The 19,304-nt window shown below is 47.4% G+C and overlaps 1 protein-coding gene and 1 long non-coding RNA gene across 2 annotated transcripts in view; one reads left to right on the forward strand and one right to left on the reverse strand.

The window, feature by feature from the left end:
• Window positions 1-119: 119 nt before the first annotated feature.
• LOC102476449 (uncharacterized) lies at window positions 120-2,443 on the reverse strand. The gene is made up of 4 exons (XR_334470.2): window positions 1,688-2,443; window positions 863-1,067; window positions 603-732; window positions 120-188 (listed from the first exon to the last, which is right to left on the reverse strand). It is a non-coding gene; the product is annotated as an uncharacterized LOC102476449 (long non-coding RNA).
• Window positions 2,444-3,173: 730 nt separating this feature from the next.
• Window positions 3,174-19,304, forward strand: part of GRK3 (G protein-coupled receptor kinase 3) — a 172,234-nt gene continuing 156,103 nt past the window's right edge. The window contains exon 1 of the mRNA XM_027771575.1: window positions 3,174-3,286. Coding sequence (XP_027627376.1) covers window positions 3,174-3,286 — 113 coding nt within the window. The remainder of the gene's footprint in view (window positions 3,287-19,304) is intronic.

Below are 19,304 nucleotides of genomic sequence, written 5' to 3' on the forward strand. Positions count from 1 at the left end.
CCCCCCCCCCCCCCCCCCCAACTAGTCTTACAATCCAAGGGTTCTGGAAGTGGAAAGTCCCAGTAAAGCCCAGAATCTAAAACAAGACCAGTTAGTTCCCTGGTTAGCTTTTTTGCTCACTGAAGCTGTCATCCAAATGAACTCTGGAGAGCCTCAACTTTCATGCATTCATCTCAGCGACATCTCCCCTAAGGATGGAAAGGAGAAAAGAGGAAAAGGGAAGATTCAGAACTGAGTGGGAACTCTGGAGTTTCATCTATTATCACAAGCAGCGTGAGCCCAAAGTCATTTAAATCCTCCAGCGTGGGGGAGGGTGGGAAACATAATTATTTGCAAGGGAGCATTATTTGTTTTCTCTGTTCCTTCTAAAGATTACAGGCTGGTGATGGAGCTTAGTAACAGGATCCAGGAGGGTCAGTGATGACGTTGTCATTAATGCCTTTTGTTTGCAGTGAACAGGAAAAGCTGTTCGGTGTTAAGAGAGTCAGGGGAGAGAAAAAGAGGAGGGGGTGGATAAAGCAAAAGAGAGAGCCAGGGAAAAGAAATTCACATATGATTAATACCAGGAAAAAAAAATCCCCAGGGTCATTGAGTTGGCTGACCTTAAATGTACAGGTCTCCGTGACAGGAGCAGAATTTGGATTCCTGTTCCTTCTGCTGCAGGATGAAGTGCTCCCGGTGTTTGCAGACGAGGCGAGGCTCGTGCTTGCCATTGTGGTTCCTAGAAGGGCCCTGGGGAGATGTTATTTTTGGTAAGGGGTCTTCCTGCTTCAAATGTAGCAACTGCGAACAACTAGCCTCAGTATCTTCTCTAGCACGCCAGGGTGAAATGAAACCAAATACACAGAGGAAGTGAGCTGACCTTTTTTGCGGTTACTGGGTGTCAGGCGAGGTAGTTCTCTCCTGTCTTCTCAACAAGCCTGGCGGGCGAACGGCCTTCATACTTCACCCGGGAGAGCACAGAGAGGCGGGACGTTGCTTCTAAGATCAGCCAGCACAGAGTGGGGATATGAATCAAGGTGTGTCTCCTTTCAAACTCAGTATGCCACCTTGCTTCTCGAAAAAAACTGAAACCAAAACCAGACAGAAAAAATGGTCCGAAGTCAAAGAGGACCAAGACGTGGGAGGCAAAAAGAAGTTTGTATATGATGATCTGAGCACTTGAAAGCTCGACTGATAAGAAAGACACATTATGAGCTGGCCAGGTGGCATAGCAGTGAAGGCATCTGGATCCCACATGGCCATCTGGTGGTTCGAGACCCCGACCTGGTGTCTTGAGAAACACGCTGGGCACGTGTCTGCCGGAACTCCAGAGAGGAGAATGAATGAGAAGGGATAGTGCATTGTCATCCCTGCTGGGGGTGGGGGGTGGGTGCTTTCTCACTTTTCCTCTCTCTCCTATTTCTCTGTGGTGAGCACATGCACTCTCTAGCAATGAAAAAAGAAAAGAAAAGAAAGAAAGAAATTTATGTTAATTAAATCATAGAAATGTTATGCCTTTTCGGGGGAATTTACCCCTCCTTCTAGGGTGACCCTTGACAAGACAGTCTGTGTTCCTGTTTTTAGGCAGGCAGTGGGTAGAAGATGAAAGTTTCCTATTTGGCTCCTGCATCTCTGTCTCATTAATGCAGCTTGTGTTCCCGCATTATTTCAGCTTTCCACGGCTGGCCAAGCTCCTTCCACTTACCTATTCTTGCATCTCTCTTGTCCTTAGCTGGACAATTTATGCACGTGGTGCCTTGGGCCTTGAGAAATGTGTGGTGAAGCTGGTCGGTGGTGTGGTCAGCATGGCAGGAAAACGGACTGTATGGGTGAGATCTCGGGGTGGGAGGGGAAACGACAGGGCAGAGGGCAGGGTTCTATGGTGAGGGACAGGCCACTTCCACCATGGCCTTACCAGGTGGAAATGTGACTTTAACCCATTTCTGGTGAACCTATGGACCTCAGAACATGTACTCCAATCCTAGCGAAAGCTTGGTTCATGGCGCAAGGTGATCAGTTAGGATGAATGAACGGGATTGTTTTTTCATTTCTTGGGTGGCCTTTACCACCTCTCCAACCTGAGCACCACGTGGACTGTGGACTTGGGCTCGCTGCTTCAGAAAAATAAGCAGCAACTGGAAACCCAGGCAGGGGTGGGGACTGGGGACGCCAAGTCTGAGGGTCAGGAAGCTGGAAATTCCCTCTGGTCTCCGTGTTGGGTTCAGGCTTCTTCACTTCCCTCATGCGCCCCCATGGGGGGTCTGCGTGCTCAGAAGGCGCTCTCTAACAGGTGAAACCCCACCGGACCTAGGACACTCAGAGACCATTTTAGCACCCGAACTAGGACCGTCCGCCCCAGTGTGAGTGCTAGGGAGGGGTGACCCTCTGGAGTAGAGAGCTCTTCCCTCTGGGGCCCTGCTCAGGGCCCCTGGGCTCTGGCGCTGGGAGCGCTCCCCCAGTTAGCCCCGCTTAGCTCCAGAACTTTCTCCAACTTCTAGGTTTCTCTTGGCCGAGTTTACAGGGAGCGGTAAAAAAGAGCGAGGCTGGGGGCGCAGCCGCCGGGGCGCTGTTCACGGCTGGCTGGACCCCCAGCTTCGGCATCCCATGCGGGGATATGTGGAACACGCACGTCTGCGGCCGCCCCGGACCTCCCGGAAGATGCCGATCCGCCCGGTCCGGTTTAAGAACTGCGGAGTTCGGGGCGCAGAGACCTCCCGGATGGCCCTTGGGTGGTGGGCGTCGGGCGGGAGCTTTCCAAGGCAGAGGGGCGGGCGAGGGAGCGCCGGGAGCCGGGGCGGGAAGTCGGGGCAGCGGGCGAGGAGGAGGAGGAGGAGGAGTTGAAAAGTGTCTTAATTGAAAACTGTCACAATAGTAAATATAATTAGGATAACAATAATAATACCATAAACCGCAGTTTATTACAATCCTTTCTTCAGAGGTTTTCAATTGGAACCAAAAACACAATTACTAATTAAATTAGACACCAGGAGGTATCATTTTCCAAATGGAACCCTAGTGATATAAATGAGTTACTGCAGCACCTCCAATTCCTCACTGTCATCCAAAGAGGGGGTTGTGCACTCGGCTAGAGTCAACTCAAAAAAAACAGGTCCATGTAATACAGTTGTTCTTGTATTCAAAACACAGTTTATTTATGTATTTTCTTTTTTAAACTATTTATTATTGCCAACATGGCGGACCTGGAGGCCGTGCTGGCCGATGTCAGCTACCTGATGGCCATGGAGAAGAGCAAGGCCACGCCGGCAGCCCGCGCCAGCAAGAAGATCGTCCTGCCCGAGCCCAGGTACCGCTCCCCCGGCCCGCGCCGCCCCGTGCGCCGCCGTCCCCAGCGGCCACCAGCGACCCCCTGCGTCCGGGTGGGTCTGGCGCTCCGTGACTGCTGCCCCCGGGCGGGTGACCTCGGGGAGCCGGCGCAGCACGGTCGGCCCCGCAGTTCTGATCTCTGAAATGGGGCATCGGAGAGCCGTTGGGGGGACTCCGGGAGAGAGCGCTCCAAAGTGCCCCGTGCGCGCCCCGCGCGCAGCAAGCGCCACAGCCAGGGGTCTGATGCCCTCAGGGGACCAGCCCGGCCCCTGCCTGCCCCTGCTGCCCCCCTGCCGCGGCCTTGTCGCCCTCTCCTACCCAGCCCTGTCGGTCCCTCCACTCCATCCCCGTGGTCCTGCCCGTGGCTGTCCTCCCTTCCCTCTGACCCTGGCTGCCCCATCCCGGTCTTTGGCTTGAGCTCCAGCCTGGTCGACCCTTCCCCGCTTCCTGCTGTCCCCCTTTCCGACTGTCTCTCAGTCCCTGGGGCTGCTGGGCCGGGATGCGCAGGCTGGCCGCCTTTTGTCCCAGGTGCAGACACTGACGTGGTCAGTTCTGGCTCCCCGTAGGGCTCGTCCGTCCAGCCGCTTGCTAGCTGCTGCCACTCTCCCGGGCCCCAGGCAATGGGAAGTGGGTTTTGACCCACTGGGCTTTCTTTCTGGTGCAAAGCGTGTCTCCTGAGCTGCTTTTCCTCAACTTACAGATCTGGTGGGCTGAAATGGGATTCCTTTAAAGGTACACACTGAACTGGTGATTCAGACAGGGATGTGTGGTTAAATGACCAAGAAAGGGCCCGATGGCATGGCCCAGGGGCTTGGTAAGTCCATACGGAGTTGTGATTTTATCTCGAATGATGTCGCTCTGTCTCAGAAAAGACTCGTCAGGTTAACAGTTTGAAAGTGCATCAAAGCATCAGGGTCGGTGGGATTTTCTCTCCTAGTCTCTTTCTCCCTTTCCTAATTCGCAGAACCGCTAATGTGGCCCTTTGACGTGCAATAGCTCTTGGTGGCACTGATGATAAAAAAGAGGCGTCTGCTTGGCAGAGAATTTGAAACCATGCAGTTCTGTAAAATACTGGAATTTAAACCGAAGCTGTTCTCTGTTTGACATCATGGGTCCCTCAAGCGTTACTCATTCCAGATGGCTTAATTATTACCTTGACATAAGAAAAAAAAATCTTTGGGTGCCGAGTGGTCATCAGATTTTCCTTTCTTCCTTTCCTTCCTTCTTTCTTCTTGCTTTCTTTCTTTCTAACAAGTACATTCACGAACCCTACGATCTGGTACCCGTAAGTCGCTTCAAGTTATTAGTCACGAAAAGCCAAACTGTGGATGAAGACGTACTTGCTAGGTATTTTCAGCTTGCCTTCCTCCTGAGCCTGTGCACCCTGTGGGTTTTGCAGGCTGGTGCTGCTCTGGGGTAAGCAGTGCCAAGCCCAGGAAAGTCAGAGAAAACTGCAGACCTTTCTGGATTGTTGTCAGCCGAACACTCCTGTTCTAGAGCCGAAGCTATCTTGAGCTCACTGAGAGTCGGTGCTCTTGAAGATGTCTGGAGAATGGGAAACTGGCATGGAGGCGCCCTCCCCCATCACTCCTGAATTTCATTAAAATAAAACTGTACCTTTCTATAAATGCGATATAAGAATTCTCAATTCCTGTTTTTCATACCTTTCCCACTTCTCTCAAAGGGAAGGGAGTTCTACATATATAGGGTTTCTATATATAAAATCAATACATCTCAACTACTAGGCCTATTTTTTTTGGAGGGGGAGGTATATAAGATTACTAAAATTAGGAACTTTTTTTTTTTGGCATTTTGAACTTAATGTGACTTCTGCTTTTAAAATGTTTCCTCTTAAGAATATACTTATGTGCTTAGGGTATTCACTTCCCTGTATGAATGCTTTTTTTTTTGGAGAGGTTTTTGCTATAGGGTGCGTGCACTTGCCAGAAAGACAGAGAGAGACAGAGAGACAGAAAGTGAGAAATCATCCCCTAGGGGGGATGACTATGACTATGCCACAGTCCCTTCTCTTCCATTCTCCTCTTGGGATCTTGGGCACACACGCACACACGCCTGGCATGAGTTTAAGCCATCAGGTCCAGGACTTGAACCACGTTCTGCTAGATACATGGGAGTCCAGTGACATAGCCATTATGCTAACTGCTGGTCCCCCTTTGTTTATTTTTAGGTATTCTTTGCTAATGCTTTCTTTGGAGGGCGAATCAGTGACCCTGAGGGTAGTTCTCTTTTCAGTTTACAGTTAAGAAATACCAACAGGAGGGTAATACAATCCTTTAGTAATGCTGTTGTTATTTTTTAAAAAACAGGCTCTTGAATTAGGCCATTGGCACCTTTTCCAGGAATCTTAATTTGTTTTGTATTCATCTCAATAGCTTTGGCTTTAGTTTTGTAATGTAACCATTTACATAGTAACAGCCACTCCTTGGGCTGTGGTTGGATACTGTTACACTGAGATTATCAGACAAACTATCTTGCAGGGTTCTCTCTAATCCCTGGTGGGCAGTTAGTAACCTCCCTACATGATTGTGGGGTGGACAGCTGGAGAATTTCTCAATCCCTTAAAAAAGTCAATTTCAGGTTAAGATATCTTGGCTTGGGACCAGCAGGAGGTGTGATGGTTAAGGTGCTAGACTCCTATGGGGCAGGACCATCAGGCCTGAACCTGGTGGTTTACTCTCTCGCTTTCTTTCTCTCTTTTTCACTGTTTCTTCCTGGTCAAATTTAAAGTGGTAATAACAAATAAAACTAAATAAATAGTTCTTAGAAAAATACCTTGGCATAGTGATGCAAAAAGCTAATGTGACTTCACCGCTGGGAAAGTACCCTGGTCAAATATTTTCTGATACATTTCTATTTCAGCTTCATCTTGGAGTGAGTCATGTGATCGCCAGTCCCTGGTAGTCTTGAAAGAGATGTTTAGATTTGTATTTTTAGTATCTAACTGAGAAGCGTACGTTTTAATTCACCATCGGTCTATCACTATTGTTATTTTTTTTTTTTTTTAAATTTCCAGTGAATTATTTGAGGTCATGATAGGTTTCTGTGTGCTTCTTTTCTACAGTTTTAAACAAAAGCGACAGAACTAAACCCTCTCCAGCTAATATGAATGAAATGCTGGGTCTTCGGTCCCCTGCCTGCTACACAAGTGTCTCAGAATATGGAACATTGAGCCCGGGGGGGGGGGGGAATTGGGCCGGGGGGGGGGGGGGTCCCCGAGCTTCTCTCAGATGACAAGCGGTGAACATTCTGTTATGTTGACACATGATTCAATTAACGAGGCAATGAGTGTAAATCCTGTAAAAGCTAACTATTTGTTCAAATTATACAGCTGCTTTCGTTGACTGAAGCGTTTGTGGAGAAAACGTAGCTGATAACAGTACCTATTTATTTACTTTTTTTTTTTTTTTTTTTTTTGCCATGGAGTGCCCCTGCTCACCTGAGAGATACAGAGAGAGGGAAAGTGAGAGGACACCCCATGGGGAGGCCCACACTACAGTCCCCTCTCCTCCATTCTCTTCTCAGGATTTTGGGCACGCACGCACATGCGCCTAGTGTGAGTTTCAGGCCTCTAGGTCCTGAGCTCGAACTGCCGTTAGCCGTGTGGGAGGCCCAGCTCCTTAAACCACCGTGCCACCTGCTGCTGGGAGTTATAAGCTGTGACCCAGGGACTCACTGTGCAAGCCCAGTTAAAACGGGAGCATGCTGCGGTGCAGGGCAGTTATCTTACACCTCCGTCAGAAAAGAGATACTTTTGGGACCAGCAATTAGCATAATGGCTATGTCACTGGACTCCCACATAGTTGACCGCAGTTCGAGTCCCGGACCCGGTGGCTTAAAACTCACGCCGGGAGCGAGTGCGTGCGTGCCCAAGATTCTGAGAGAAGAATGGAGGAGAAGGGGTTGTGGTGTGGCCATCCCCCCTGGGGGGTGATTTCTCACTTTCTGTCTGGCTCGCTCTGTCTGGCGAGCGCACGTGCCCTATAGCAGAAAAAAAAAAAAAAAGAAAAAGAAAAGAGATGCTCTTATTAAAATAGGATCTCATTCATAAGCAAAGGCCCCCAAAAGGTCAACGTCTTGAACCCCAGAGTGATAAAGACAGCTTTTACCTTAGACTCCATTACCCTGTTAACCTTTCTCAGACAGAATGAAATAACATCGGGTTGAAATTGCACATAGTTGAAAGAGGTTGAGTAAGCTGAACTTGGGCTTTTCCCTGGAGTCTCGTTTCTGCTTATTAGATACAGAACACTTCGGACCATCTATCGCCCCTTCAAAGCTTTCATACATGATGGTCGGAAGGTCTGGAAACAACATTGGTAAGATTCTGACTTTCTGGAAGCACTCTGACCATCCTTAAGAACCTTTTATAGTGCAGCTGATCACACAAATTCAAGCTCAGAGCGTTTGAGCCTTTTCTCGAGCCAAACATAGAAAACCTGACCCCAGCCGCTTTCTTTAAGAAGCTCAGTTTAGTGGAAAATATAGACAGTTTCCTACTTAAAGAGTGATTCAGCATAAGTGGTTTTTCTGTTGTTGTTCTTGCCATTGGGTGCATGCACTCACCAGAGAGTGACAGAGACAGTGACAGGGAATGCGAACAATCACCCTCCAGTTTGGCCACACCACAATCCCTTCTCCTCCATTCTTCTCCTGGGATTTTGGGCATGCATGCACACATGCCCGGCATGATTTTCAAGCTGCCAGATCCCAGACTTGCACTGTGGTTGGCCACGTGGCTTTAACCACTTCACCACCTGGTAGCCCCAACGTAAGATTGTTGAACTTCACAGTGGTATGGATACTATATGCATATTCAGTAAAAGCTACTTTGAGAATCCGTGCAATTACTCTCTTTTTCCTCCCTTCCTCTCCTCCTTTTTTTTTTTTTTTTCCCCCACGTGCACTTGCCAGAGAGATAGGGAGAGAGGGAGAGAGGAGAAAGCACCCCATGGGGAATGGTTACGCTGCGATCCCTTCTCCTCCATGTCTTCCTCCTTTTGGGATTCTGGGCACACACGTATGTGCCTAACATGTTTCTCAAGCCATTGGGTCCAAGTACTCAAACCGTGCAGTCAGCCATGTGGGGTCCAACTAGCTCGTCCACCAGGCCGTGGAAGCCTGCTCCTCCATTTCAGTACAGTATTCAATAATGCCATGAGTTAGTCAGCCCCTTGTCATCCAGGAGCTTTGTGTGAGGCCGTGTAGGCTGATGTAAGTGTTCTGAGCTCTGTCCAGGTGGGTAGGCTAGCTGCGACCTTCGCTAAGTTAGGTGTATTAAGTGTATTTTTGACTTAGGATATTTTCGACTTACGATGGTTTATTGAGACATAACCCGATTCTAAGTCGAGAAGCAGCTGTAGAATGAGCCAAGCCAAGAAAGCTGGCGCTGTTGCTCAGATTCTCCGTAACCAGGGGTGACGTTTATGATTTGTAGGGCGCCGCAGGTTTGCCGAGTGCTTTACGGCGATTCCTGATTCCCTGTGAAGACCGACCCAGACATGGAGCACACAGTAATAGGGGCATCGGCATCTGCCTATCGTAAAACTGCCACATGTCACTGATCTTGAGGGGTGACAGTTTTCCTTGTCTGTGGACATGGAGTTGATTCGGTGGTTTCCCAGTTCCTATCCGTGAGCGTTTGGAGGGTTGCGGGGTAGTCTATGCAGGCACGCTCCCGTGCCCACAGCCTAACTTTGAACTGAAAAGCCAATGTTGCACGAACGAATAGAAAATATTCTTCATCATCGGCAGGAGCACGTCTCTGTGTGAAACCGTGGGGCGTTCTTGCTTATTTTCCACAAAGGTACACTCAAAATGTCGTGCGTTCTGACCCCTCAGTCACGACGCCGTCCTCGGTCAGAGGTAACTTGTGCCGGTGACTTGAACATGCATGCGCTGCGTGTCGTTGTCGGTTCTTAGAAATAGATGTTCCCGTGCAATCGATTTGGGACCTCGAAGCTGCCCCAGTCCAGGAGCATTGTGAAATGCTGTGAACTGAGAGGCTGGGAGACGTCTCTGAGGTACAGGCAGTCCCGGATTTTGCTCAGTGCATTCCCAGAGATTACCTCTCAAGTGCCTCCCCAGCGCTGGAGTTGGCTTTGCCAAACAGCTGTTTGGGCCAGGATAGAAACTACCAGACGGAGGCATCAAAGCTTAAGGAAGAAAAATGCAGGCTGGCCTTTTGATGGGTCTGTGAATGGCAAGCAGAGCAGAGAATGCAAAACTCACAGCGAGCAGGACACCTCCGGTTCCTGTCACCTGGTCGAGGAAGAGGGTTGGACATGCAGGAATTGGTCCCGTAGTAACTACTGCTGATGGGTGGCTTCTCCCCTCCGGCCCGTCTGTGTCATTAGTTTACTCGTTGCTCACGGGTCTTACCTGGTGAGTGACATTAGCCTCATTTTACAGAAGGAGCAGGTGCTCAGGTAATCAAGGTGTTCCAGTCAGGTGACAGAGGAAGTAACAGACGCAGGAATCTAGCCTGGGATTCCCCCGCCCAGGTGTTTTCCACCAAAACGAACAGCAAACTGTCTTGTTTCTTAAACAGTGATACTGTTTTATTTGGGGAAGGATCATTTTGCAGACTATCCTAATCAGCTGCTAGTGTGGCATTCAAAAAGTCAGGACTGTCCTCAGAGCTGAGAGGAAGCCGCCATTCCCCCGGGACCCGCGAACACAGTAATTATGACTAAGTGAATGAGCGGTTTGTCCTATATCTCCCATGAGGAGCTCGAGGGTTAAATGCCCGTTCTGTTTAACACCAGAAGGGCAGTCTTGCTGGTGTTAACGAGAAATCGTGTAATACACCGTCTCACATCCCAGCTTCCAAGCAAGATTTCTACCTGCGTTTTTATTTATTAAGACAGGGCGCCTTACCAGCTCCCTCCTTCACCCCTGAGATTTTTCCATCCCTGGGAAAAGAGTAAAAGAGAAAAATGTTATTTTATAATTTTACTTGCAATAAAGATAACTTTCTCATTCAAATATTGTTTTCTCTGGTTAATAAGATATCTGAAGACTTTCATAGGTGTAAACATATTCTTGTGTGCTTGCTTTTCTTCATCTCTCCTTATCATTCTCTGGACATTGCATGGGGAAATGACGATTATTATTTTGGCAACGTTTACTCTATTAATGTTAAGTCACTTGTACGGAAAGTAATTTGCCATGTGGCTGCATAGCCCAGAACTGCCTCTGCTTTTCCAGTTTCTCACTTTCCAAATTCTTTCCTTTCTATATGTTTTAAGAATCATTTTATTTAAATTTATTAATTATTGTTATTTTAATTTGACCAGAGAGAGACAGAAAGTGAGAAAGTCAACTGCCAGGACTCGAACTGCAGTCAGTCATGTGGGAGTCCAGCGCCCTTAACCACCATGCCACCTGCCAGCCCCTTCCTTTTCTATTTTTATCATTGATTAGACATTAGAACCCATGGGCCTTTTCTGATTGCTCTATGGATCTAAAACACAGAGGTAATCCTTTAGCTCCTCCTCCTATAACTACTTTTAATTTTGCAGTTCTTTTGGGACATCTATGCTTTGGCTAGAGGATAAATGTATTTTAATACTTTCTGTGTAGGATATTCTAGGAAAGGCCGGACAGAGAATGCAGAGAACATGTCTTCGCAGTTGTTACTTTGTGGCTGGTTGTTTGGACCGGTCACTTGTGGGGACCCAGACTCATTCTCTGCCCCTTCTTCTCCCAGAGGTTCAGGCACACGAAAAGGTGGTTACAGGATAGTGGCCAGTCCACCCCTCCATCCTTAGGGCACTCTCAGGATGGTTGTCATTGCTGGCCCCTCGTTTTCCTGTGCCATCCCTACCACCTGCCACACTGTGATAAAAGAGAAGGTTCTAGATCAGGAACCGAGACCCATAGACCTGATTCTACTGACGACTCACCGTGGGACCTCAGTTTGGTCACTTAGTTTTGCCGCATTCAGTCTTGCCACCTGCTCAATATAGTATTCCTGTTGTAAGTATCCCCACAAACCTCTCTGTCTTCGTGAGCATTTTCTACTCACATACTCTATTTGCAAGTAGTAGAAAACATGAAAAAGTACTCATACTGAATTTCAGACGCAGGTAACTCAAGAAAGATTGGAAGGAAATTTAAAGATGCCATTTTCCTTGGGTTTACACCGTGGGGCTGCTGTTGGGGTTATGTGCGGTGTGAGGGGGAAGCGGGCCTTGAAGACGTCCGGACAGTTCAGGGTACAAAGTGCTACGGCGAGGAGGCTCTGTGTCATGAGCTCCGCAGAGGGACTGGGTTTGGGAACCAGGACTCCTGGTGTGCTGGGCTGCCGGCCAGGGCACAGAAGAGCAAATGTTGACCCCTACACCCGTAAGTGCTTAAATGTCTCAGACTTCGCCTTAGTTTTCTTCCTCTATTTGCTTGTTGTGGAACTGTGTGTCTAGAACTTTTTTTTTTTTTCTTTCTTTGGAGAGAGATTTTTGCTATAGGGTGCGTGTGCTTGCTGGAGAGACAGAGAGAAACAGAGACACGGAAAGTGAGAAATCACCCTCCAGGGGGAATGGCCATGCTGCCATTCCCTTCTCTCCTATTCTCTTTTTGGGATTTCGGGCAGGCACACACACCTAGTGTGAGTTTCAAGCCATCATCTCCGGGACTTAAACCGTGGTCAACTACATGGGAGTCCAGCACCTTAACCACTATGCCACTTGTTGGTTCCTAGAACTTTCTACACATGGTCCTTACTCGGGTCTTTTCTTTTTCTTTTCTTCTTTTTTTCTTTTTCCCTTTTCTCCCTTTCTTCCTCCCTTCCTTTCTTTTGTCCACTTATCTATCCCTCCAGCAGGCTCTAGGTGCTGGTGGTTTCAGTGTGTAAGTTCGCAAGCTTGCTCCTTTTAATTGTTTATAACCAGGGAGTCAGGAGAGTCTTCTCCGTCTTCAGAAGTCTTTGCTAAAAGCATCTGGCTTCAGTCTATTAAGCATAAGGTGACTCATTCTAGTCTTCCTTAGACATGAACAGACTGTGTATTAATAATGTAGTAATGTAGTTTCTCACGTTGGCCACGCTCTTGGATAGCATCCAGTTTAGTCATGCATCTGAGTGGGTGACTTCCCGCTCGGATATCCAGCCAGGGCATCTTTGATGAGCATCTTTGGAAGCCGTGGTGTTAGAAAACTCTTTCATAATGTGTTCCGTGCACTGTTCTACTGTCCCTATGTGGTCATGAAATCCAAGTCTGGTCCCTCTTAAATGGGACAGGTCTTAAGTCTTTGAAGGGAGCTCACTCAGCTCAGAGTGGCTTTGAGAGGAAGCTGTCTCTGGTCCCTTCAGCCATTCCTCTTGCGATGCCGAAGTCTGTACACCGCTGTGTGTAATCTATGCTCATCTCAATGGACCATTACTAAGCTAAATACAGGTTTTAAAACTGACAGGACCAAAGAGATATCTGTACAATTACTATAATTAATTTAGCAATGATAAAACTAGTAATAAGTCCTATTTAAAATGTGTCGTTGAGTCCTGTTAAGTTTCATTTTTAAGGTTTTTTGCCATAGGGCCCACATGCCTTCCAGAGAGAGCTAGTGGGAGGGAAAAGTGGGAAATCACCCCCCTGGGGCAATGACAGTGCCACAATCCCTTCTCTTCTTGGGATTCTCAGTGGGTACACACACATGCCTGTTGGGATTTTCAAGCTGCCAGGTCCGGGGCTTGAACCACAGTCGGTCATGTGGTAGTCCAGAGCCTTAACCACTATGCCACCTGCTGGCCTGTTAAGGTCCATTTCAAAGAATTTCGTTTGTTTGTGTTCTTGATGATTTAAAATGCATTCTATCAGTTTGATTAGGAGATGAATGTTTTTCCTAGAGATTGGAAGCGAGGTCTGGGTACGTATGTATTAAGTGAGCTTTAATGGTGCTGCAAAGTCACCTTCTGAGAATGTGAGGAGCTGTGTTTGCAGCATGACCACGTCCCACTGGGGGCTGCTCTCTCTCTCTCCCCCGACACTGTTCCTCCCTCTCTCTCTGAGAGTGCACACAGCCTCTGGCGATAAACAAGCCCACAAGGAAACGTAGCCCCGTTAGCTGCAGAGACTGCTTCACTGCTTCACTTTAGCAATAGGACTTTCTCGAATAATATGCTTTGATATTGGTGCTTTGTGTGATGAAGACAGTCCGCTGATTTTTATTACCTTATGTAGACAATAAGAAGTCTGACTATATTTTCAGGGTTTTTTTTTCTAAATTTTCTGTGTCTGAATTGCTTTTGATAAGGATTTAAGTGAACGATGAACTACAAATGACACGGAATGGCGTTTACACAGCGGTTGCAACTGTAGACTTTCTTTTTGCTTTGTCAATCAATGCCTGAGGCTAAGGTGATATTTTGGAGATAGCTTCTTTTTTAAAAAGCTGAGGTATTTGGAGGTGGGGGGGGGGCTGTGCTCCATTTAAAATGGAACTAATTCTACTGGGTAAGGTCAAAGGACTTTAATGTGTGTCTTCAAACCAGCCTTACCTTTGTCTTTCCTCTTTCTCTTTTAAAAAAATGTCTGTTTAGAGGTCAGCACGTGGCATGGTGGTTAAGGTGCTGGATTACCACATGGCCAACTGTGGTTCGAGTCTCAGACCCGGCGGCTTGCTTTCTTACTTTCCCTGTCTCTCTGGTGAATTAAATCATCGTCATCATCATCATCATGAATAAAATTAAATAAATAATTGTTTAGAAATGTTTACTCCATGAGCAAGAGAGAGACATGGCACCCCCAACAGGGTCTGGACACCACCGTCCACCCCAAGCCTCAGCCAGCCTGCATCGTGGGCACGTGGGTACGTCTGTGGACATGGACTGTGAAACCTCCCATGTTGAGTTGTCCTGGCAGGGGTCGCGCTGTACTCTCGTGCCACCGTCTGTCCCTCTACTTCTTTCAACTAAATTTACTATTCCTCTTTTACATCTTAACGGCACCGTAACCAGACCGGGAAAGGCGATACGATAAATCTTGCCGTCACATTACCTGTGGGACAGAGCGTCAAGTTTTGTGCTGTCTCTCGTGTTCCGTTTTAGACCTTTTCCTTGGTTTCGTTTCCGGTGGTAGCGGAGAGAAACTGTTATTTATGCAAAACATCCAAACGAGCATCGGGACCGGAGGAAAAAGTTACTTCCGCACAACGGGAATTTGACAGTTCTTTTATAATCTCCAGAGGGTACGTGTACTTTCCAGAGACAAAGAAACAGAGAAGAGGGAGCGAGCCCCTCCCTCCAGTGCGGTGTGGTCACACTGCAGTCCTTTCCCCCCATTTCCGTGTCCTGTCAGGATTTGGGGCACACATGCACACATGCCTGTTTTTTTTTTTTTTTTCTTTAAGAGAGATTTTTTTGTGATAGGGCTTGTGCGCTCTCTGGAGAGACAGAGAGAGACAGACAGCGAGAATTCAGCCTTTGGGAGGGTGGCCATGCCACAGTCCGCTGTCCTCCACTTTCCTCTCAGCATTCCGGGCACGCACGCACGTTCACCTGGCGTGAGCTTAAGCTGCTGGGTCCAGGACTCGAACCGTAATCAACTATGTAGGAGTCCAGTGACATAACCATTATGCCATCTGCTGGTCTCCCTGGGGTGTGTGTGTATGTTAGAGAATTATTTATTTATTTATTTTAATTTGACTAGAGAGGGATGGGGACGGTGGTGAGAAAGGAAGCTGCCAGGTCCGGGACTTGAACTGTGGTCAGTCATGTGGGAGTCCAGTACCCTTAAGCACCATGCCAGTCCTCCTCCAATTGAAACCATGGCTCGCCATGTGGGATGCGGCTTCCTGAACCACCAGGGTACTGGACTGGCCTATGCAATAGGGTTTTCTTTTTTGTTTGTGCCATAGGATGTGGTACACACTCCAGAGAGGAAAGAGACAGAGACAGTGAGAGGGAAATGAGAAATTACCCCTCCCCCAGGGGAAATGGCCATGTTCCAATCCCTTCTCCTCCATTCTTCTCCTGGAATTCTGGGCACGCATGCACACATGTGTGGTGTGATCTAGCTGCCAGGCCTGGGTCTTGAACCATGGTTGGCCATGTGGGAGTCCAGCACCTTTACCACTATGCCACCTGGGGACCTCAGAATTTTCTAAGTAATGCGTGAGAGGACACTTGTGTTAACGAGTATCCCGCCAGCCCCACAGATACGACAACGTTGTGAGAATTTTTGTGGACAGGCGTTTCTTAGGGATGAATCTCTTGATTGACTGGCTTTTTCTATTCCATGTGAAAAAACTAGCTAGCGTCTCTGCATTTCTGTCCTTTAAATAAAGCGACGTGCATGATGATGGGTTGATATTTCAAGTTACAGTCAGGCGCTGCTTAACAACAGGGGCACATCCCGAGAATCGCGTTGTTGGATGCGTCCATCGTGTGCAGGCATCGTGGAGCACACACACAAACCCAGATGCAGCCACAGCACGCCTAGGCTGTGTGGTCTAGCCCCCGCTCCGCTGTCGTACATGTGGTCTGTCACTGGGACAGCCTCGCGTGGGGCATGTTTGTGTTTAAAAAGAAATTCAGGGGCCAGCCTGCGGCACGGTGGGTAAAGCAGCTGGACCTCACGTGGCCGACTGTGTAGTTTGAGACCCAGCCCAGGGGGCTTGCAAAACATGCAGTGTGCGTACGCATGCGTGCCCAAACTCCCTAAAGGAGAGAGAGATGGAGGAGAAGGGATTGCAGCATGACCATCCCCCATGGGGGGTGCTTCCTCACTTTCTAGCTCTCTGTCTCTCCTACAAGCACATGCGCCCTCTGGCAAACTTGACCCAAACATGAAATTCAGGTTGCTGCAGGGGCCAGATGGTGCAGTGGTAATGCAGTTGGGCCCACGTCCTGGGTTTGCTCCCTGAGTTCTCCCTGTGCACGCCAGGGCCTCACATGCCCATGATCCGGACTGGCTGAGGCTGGGGGGCAGATGGCAGCATGAGGACTCCGAGGGAGGGGTGCCCATCTTTACCTCCTTCTCTCTGTCTCTGTCTCTCTCATGGAAGGAGCAAATCAATAAACGTGGAGGAAACAAAAGAAAGAATAGCTTATTTTAGTGGAAACTTTTCCTATGAGATGAGCGTTTTCAGCGTTAGAGCTCGTGGTGAACTTGTGACTCTCTGGTCTAGCACATTTGATGGGGAAACAGAAACAGCAAGGCAAATTTGAAGGGCCTCCGTGGTTCCATTAAAGCCCTCGTTCTCCCACTCTTAGGAAATGCACTGCAAAACTAGCGTGTAAACTGGGCCAGCCTTGAAATGATCCTGGCTGAAGGCTGGCTTGCTGCACTTCTCATTGGCTCACGTGCGCCCACGTCCATGTGAATTTGTGACACCCGGTGACAGTTGGTCATCATTTATCATGTTTGTGTAGTAGGGTTGATGTTAGAGTTAGGAAAGAAACCTCGCTAATACTTGTAGATAGTGCTTTATGGTTCTATACATATTAACAATTCTTAGCTCTTACAGTTATCATCTGTAGGAGATAGAAATTTTAAAAAATATACATTAGTCCAGACATGCCCGTGTAGAGATGATGGGGCATGTTTACTGGGGGGATAACTGGCTCCCTCCCTAGACATCAGCGTCTTGACAGTGGCCCAGGGAGGGCTCCCCACCGCTCAGACCCAGGAGCTGGATTGATCGCAGTGCCGAGCATCTGTGAAGCTCACGTGATCAGCAGAATCGGCCCGACTCTGCATCCTGTCACAGGCGGTGGTTGTTATTGTAAAGTTAAAAAGACCCTCTCGAGACTCCCATGGAGTTTGAAGCTCCCATCCCCAACACTGCACAAACCCACACCCAGAGTGATTTATCTGAACAGCCAAACTTGGCTAGAATGTCACGTTTGCTACCTTAGATTCAACAGCAGTTATCACGGGAGCCTCGGTGCCCGAAGTCCAGTGACTGGCTATGTTTTTCTGGTGAGTTTAGCCCTCCAGAAAGTGGCGGGCACAGACCAGGGTGGGCAGGCGGATGGATATAGCGTTTGGCTGCTCAGCTCAGGACCTGGTGACTGAACAGGTTGTCTCCCCCCACAGGGATGGCTTTACCCTGAATGTGGAATACTCGACACCCTTTACAATGGGTGGCTTCTGCAGCAGTTTAATTTTTCACATCTCTGCGTTTTCTATTCTAATTGGTGAGCAGGCTGCTACTAGATTTTTTAAAAAAGAATTATTAATTTAATTTTATTGATTATTATTACTTTTGAATTTCATCAGAGACAGACAGAGAGAGGGAGAAAGGGAAAAGTGAGAAAGCAAGCCGTCAGGGCCAGGACTCGAACTGTGGATGGCTATGTGGGAGTTCAGCGCCTTAACCAACATGCCACCTGCTGGCCCCACCTCTACTGAACTTTTAATACAGTCATTGAAACTACTGCCAAGGCTGCATAGCCCAGGAACCTTTGGCATTTCTCTGCCCTTTGCGTTATGTATTGATTTAAACATTTTCTCCTCTGGGGGCAAGGTGTTCTTATTTCGAGATTCTTGGAAATGGCTCTGTAATACTCATCATTCCTATTTTATTTTTACTATTTTTCTTTTTTTAAATTTCACTTTTTAAATTGACATGTAACAGTTGTACATATTTATAGGGTACAATGTGATGTTTCACTACACATATATGACGTATAATCACTTTAGAGGAATTAGCATATCTGTCACCTCAAACATTTATTATTTCTTTACAACAACAAGAACATTAAAAATACATTCTCATAGCTATTTTGAAATACTCTCTATATTTTCACTAGCAATAGTTACCCTATTGTGCAATAGAACGTTAAAATTGGTTCCTCCTATTTATAGCTTTCTATCTGTGGACCAACCTTTCTCCAACTCCCCTCCACCCTCCCCTTCTCAACCTCCGGTCTCTGTTCTATTCTCCACTTCTATGAGATCAGCTTTTCAGGATTCCACAGATGGGACTATGGCTGGCCACAGTTTGAGTCCTGGCCCCAGCAGCTTGAAAATCACACTGGGCGTGTGTGTGTGCCCAAAATCCTGAGAGGAGGAGGAAAAGGGATTGTGGCATGTCTGTGACCTCCTCCCCCAGGGTTGGAGTGATTTCTCATTCCCCCCCCTCTCTGTCTCTCTGTCTCTCTCTGGAAAGTGCACATGCTCTATGGCAACAAAAAAAAAAAAGGAAAGAAAAGAAAAAAAGATTCCACAAATTAATAAAGTATACAGTGTTTTTCTTTTTGTGCTTGGCTTATTTCATTTTTAACATTATGTTCTCCAGGTTCATCTGTGTTGCCATAGATGGCAGAATTTTATCATTTTTCACGACTGTGTAGTATTCCATTGTGTAGTGTATCGATATATCACATTTTCTGTATCCATTCACCATAAATAGACACTTAGATTGATTCAAAATCTTGGCTGTTGTGGATAGTGCTGCCATAAAAATGGGAGTATTGCTCTCTCTTCAGCGTAATGATTTCCTTCCCTTCAGATATGTGACCAGTGGTGGAACTGCTGGATCTGTATGGTAGTTCTATTTTTAGTTTTTTGAGGAACCTGCATAATGTTTTCCGTAATGGCTATACTCATTTCCATTCCCACCAACAGTACAAGAGAGTTCCTTTTTCTCCACAGCCTCACCAGCACTTGTTATTTCTTACCTGTTTGATGATAGACATTCTAGCGGGCTGGGATGAGATGATATCTCACTGTAGTTTTGATTTGTATTTCTCTGATGATTCGTGATATTGAGTATGTTTCCTATCTATTTGCTGGCCATTTTTTTATAATTAATTATTTAATTTTTATTGATTATTATTTTTTTTTAAATTTGTTAGAGGGTAAGAGAGAGAGAGAGAAAGAGACAGAGAGAAAGAGAGAAAGGTGCCAGGTCCAAAGCTCAAACTATGGTCAGCCATATGGGAGTCCAGCACCTTAACCACCATGCCACCTGCAGGCCCACATATGCCTTCTTTTGACAAATGTCTGTTGAAATCTTTTGCTCATTTTTAATTTTGA

Source organism: Tupaia chinensis, unplaced genomic scaffold (genome assembly GCF_000334495.1).
Source record: "Tupaia chinensis unplaced genomic scaffold, TupChi_1.0 Scaffold000226_1, whole genome shotgun sequence".
Classification (NCBI taxonomy): Eukaryota; Metazoa; Chordata; class Mammalia; order Scandentia; family Tupaiidae; genus Tupaia; species Tupaia belangeri.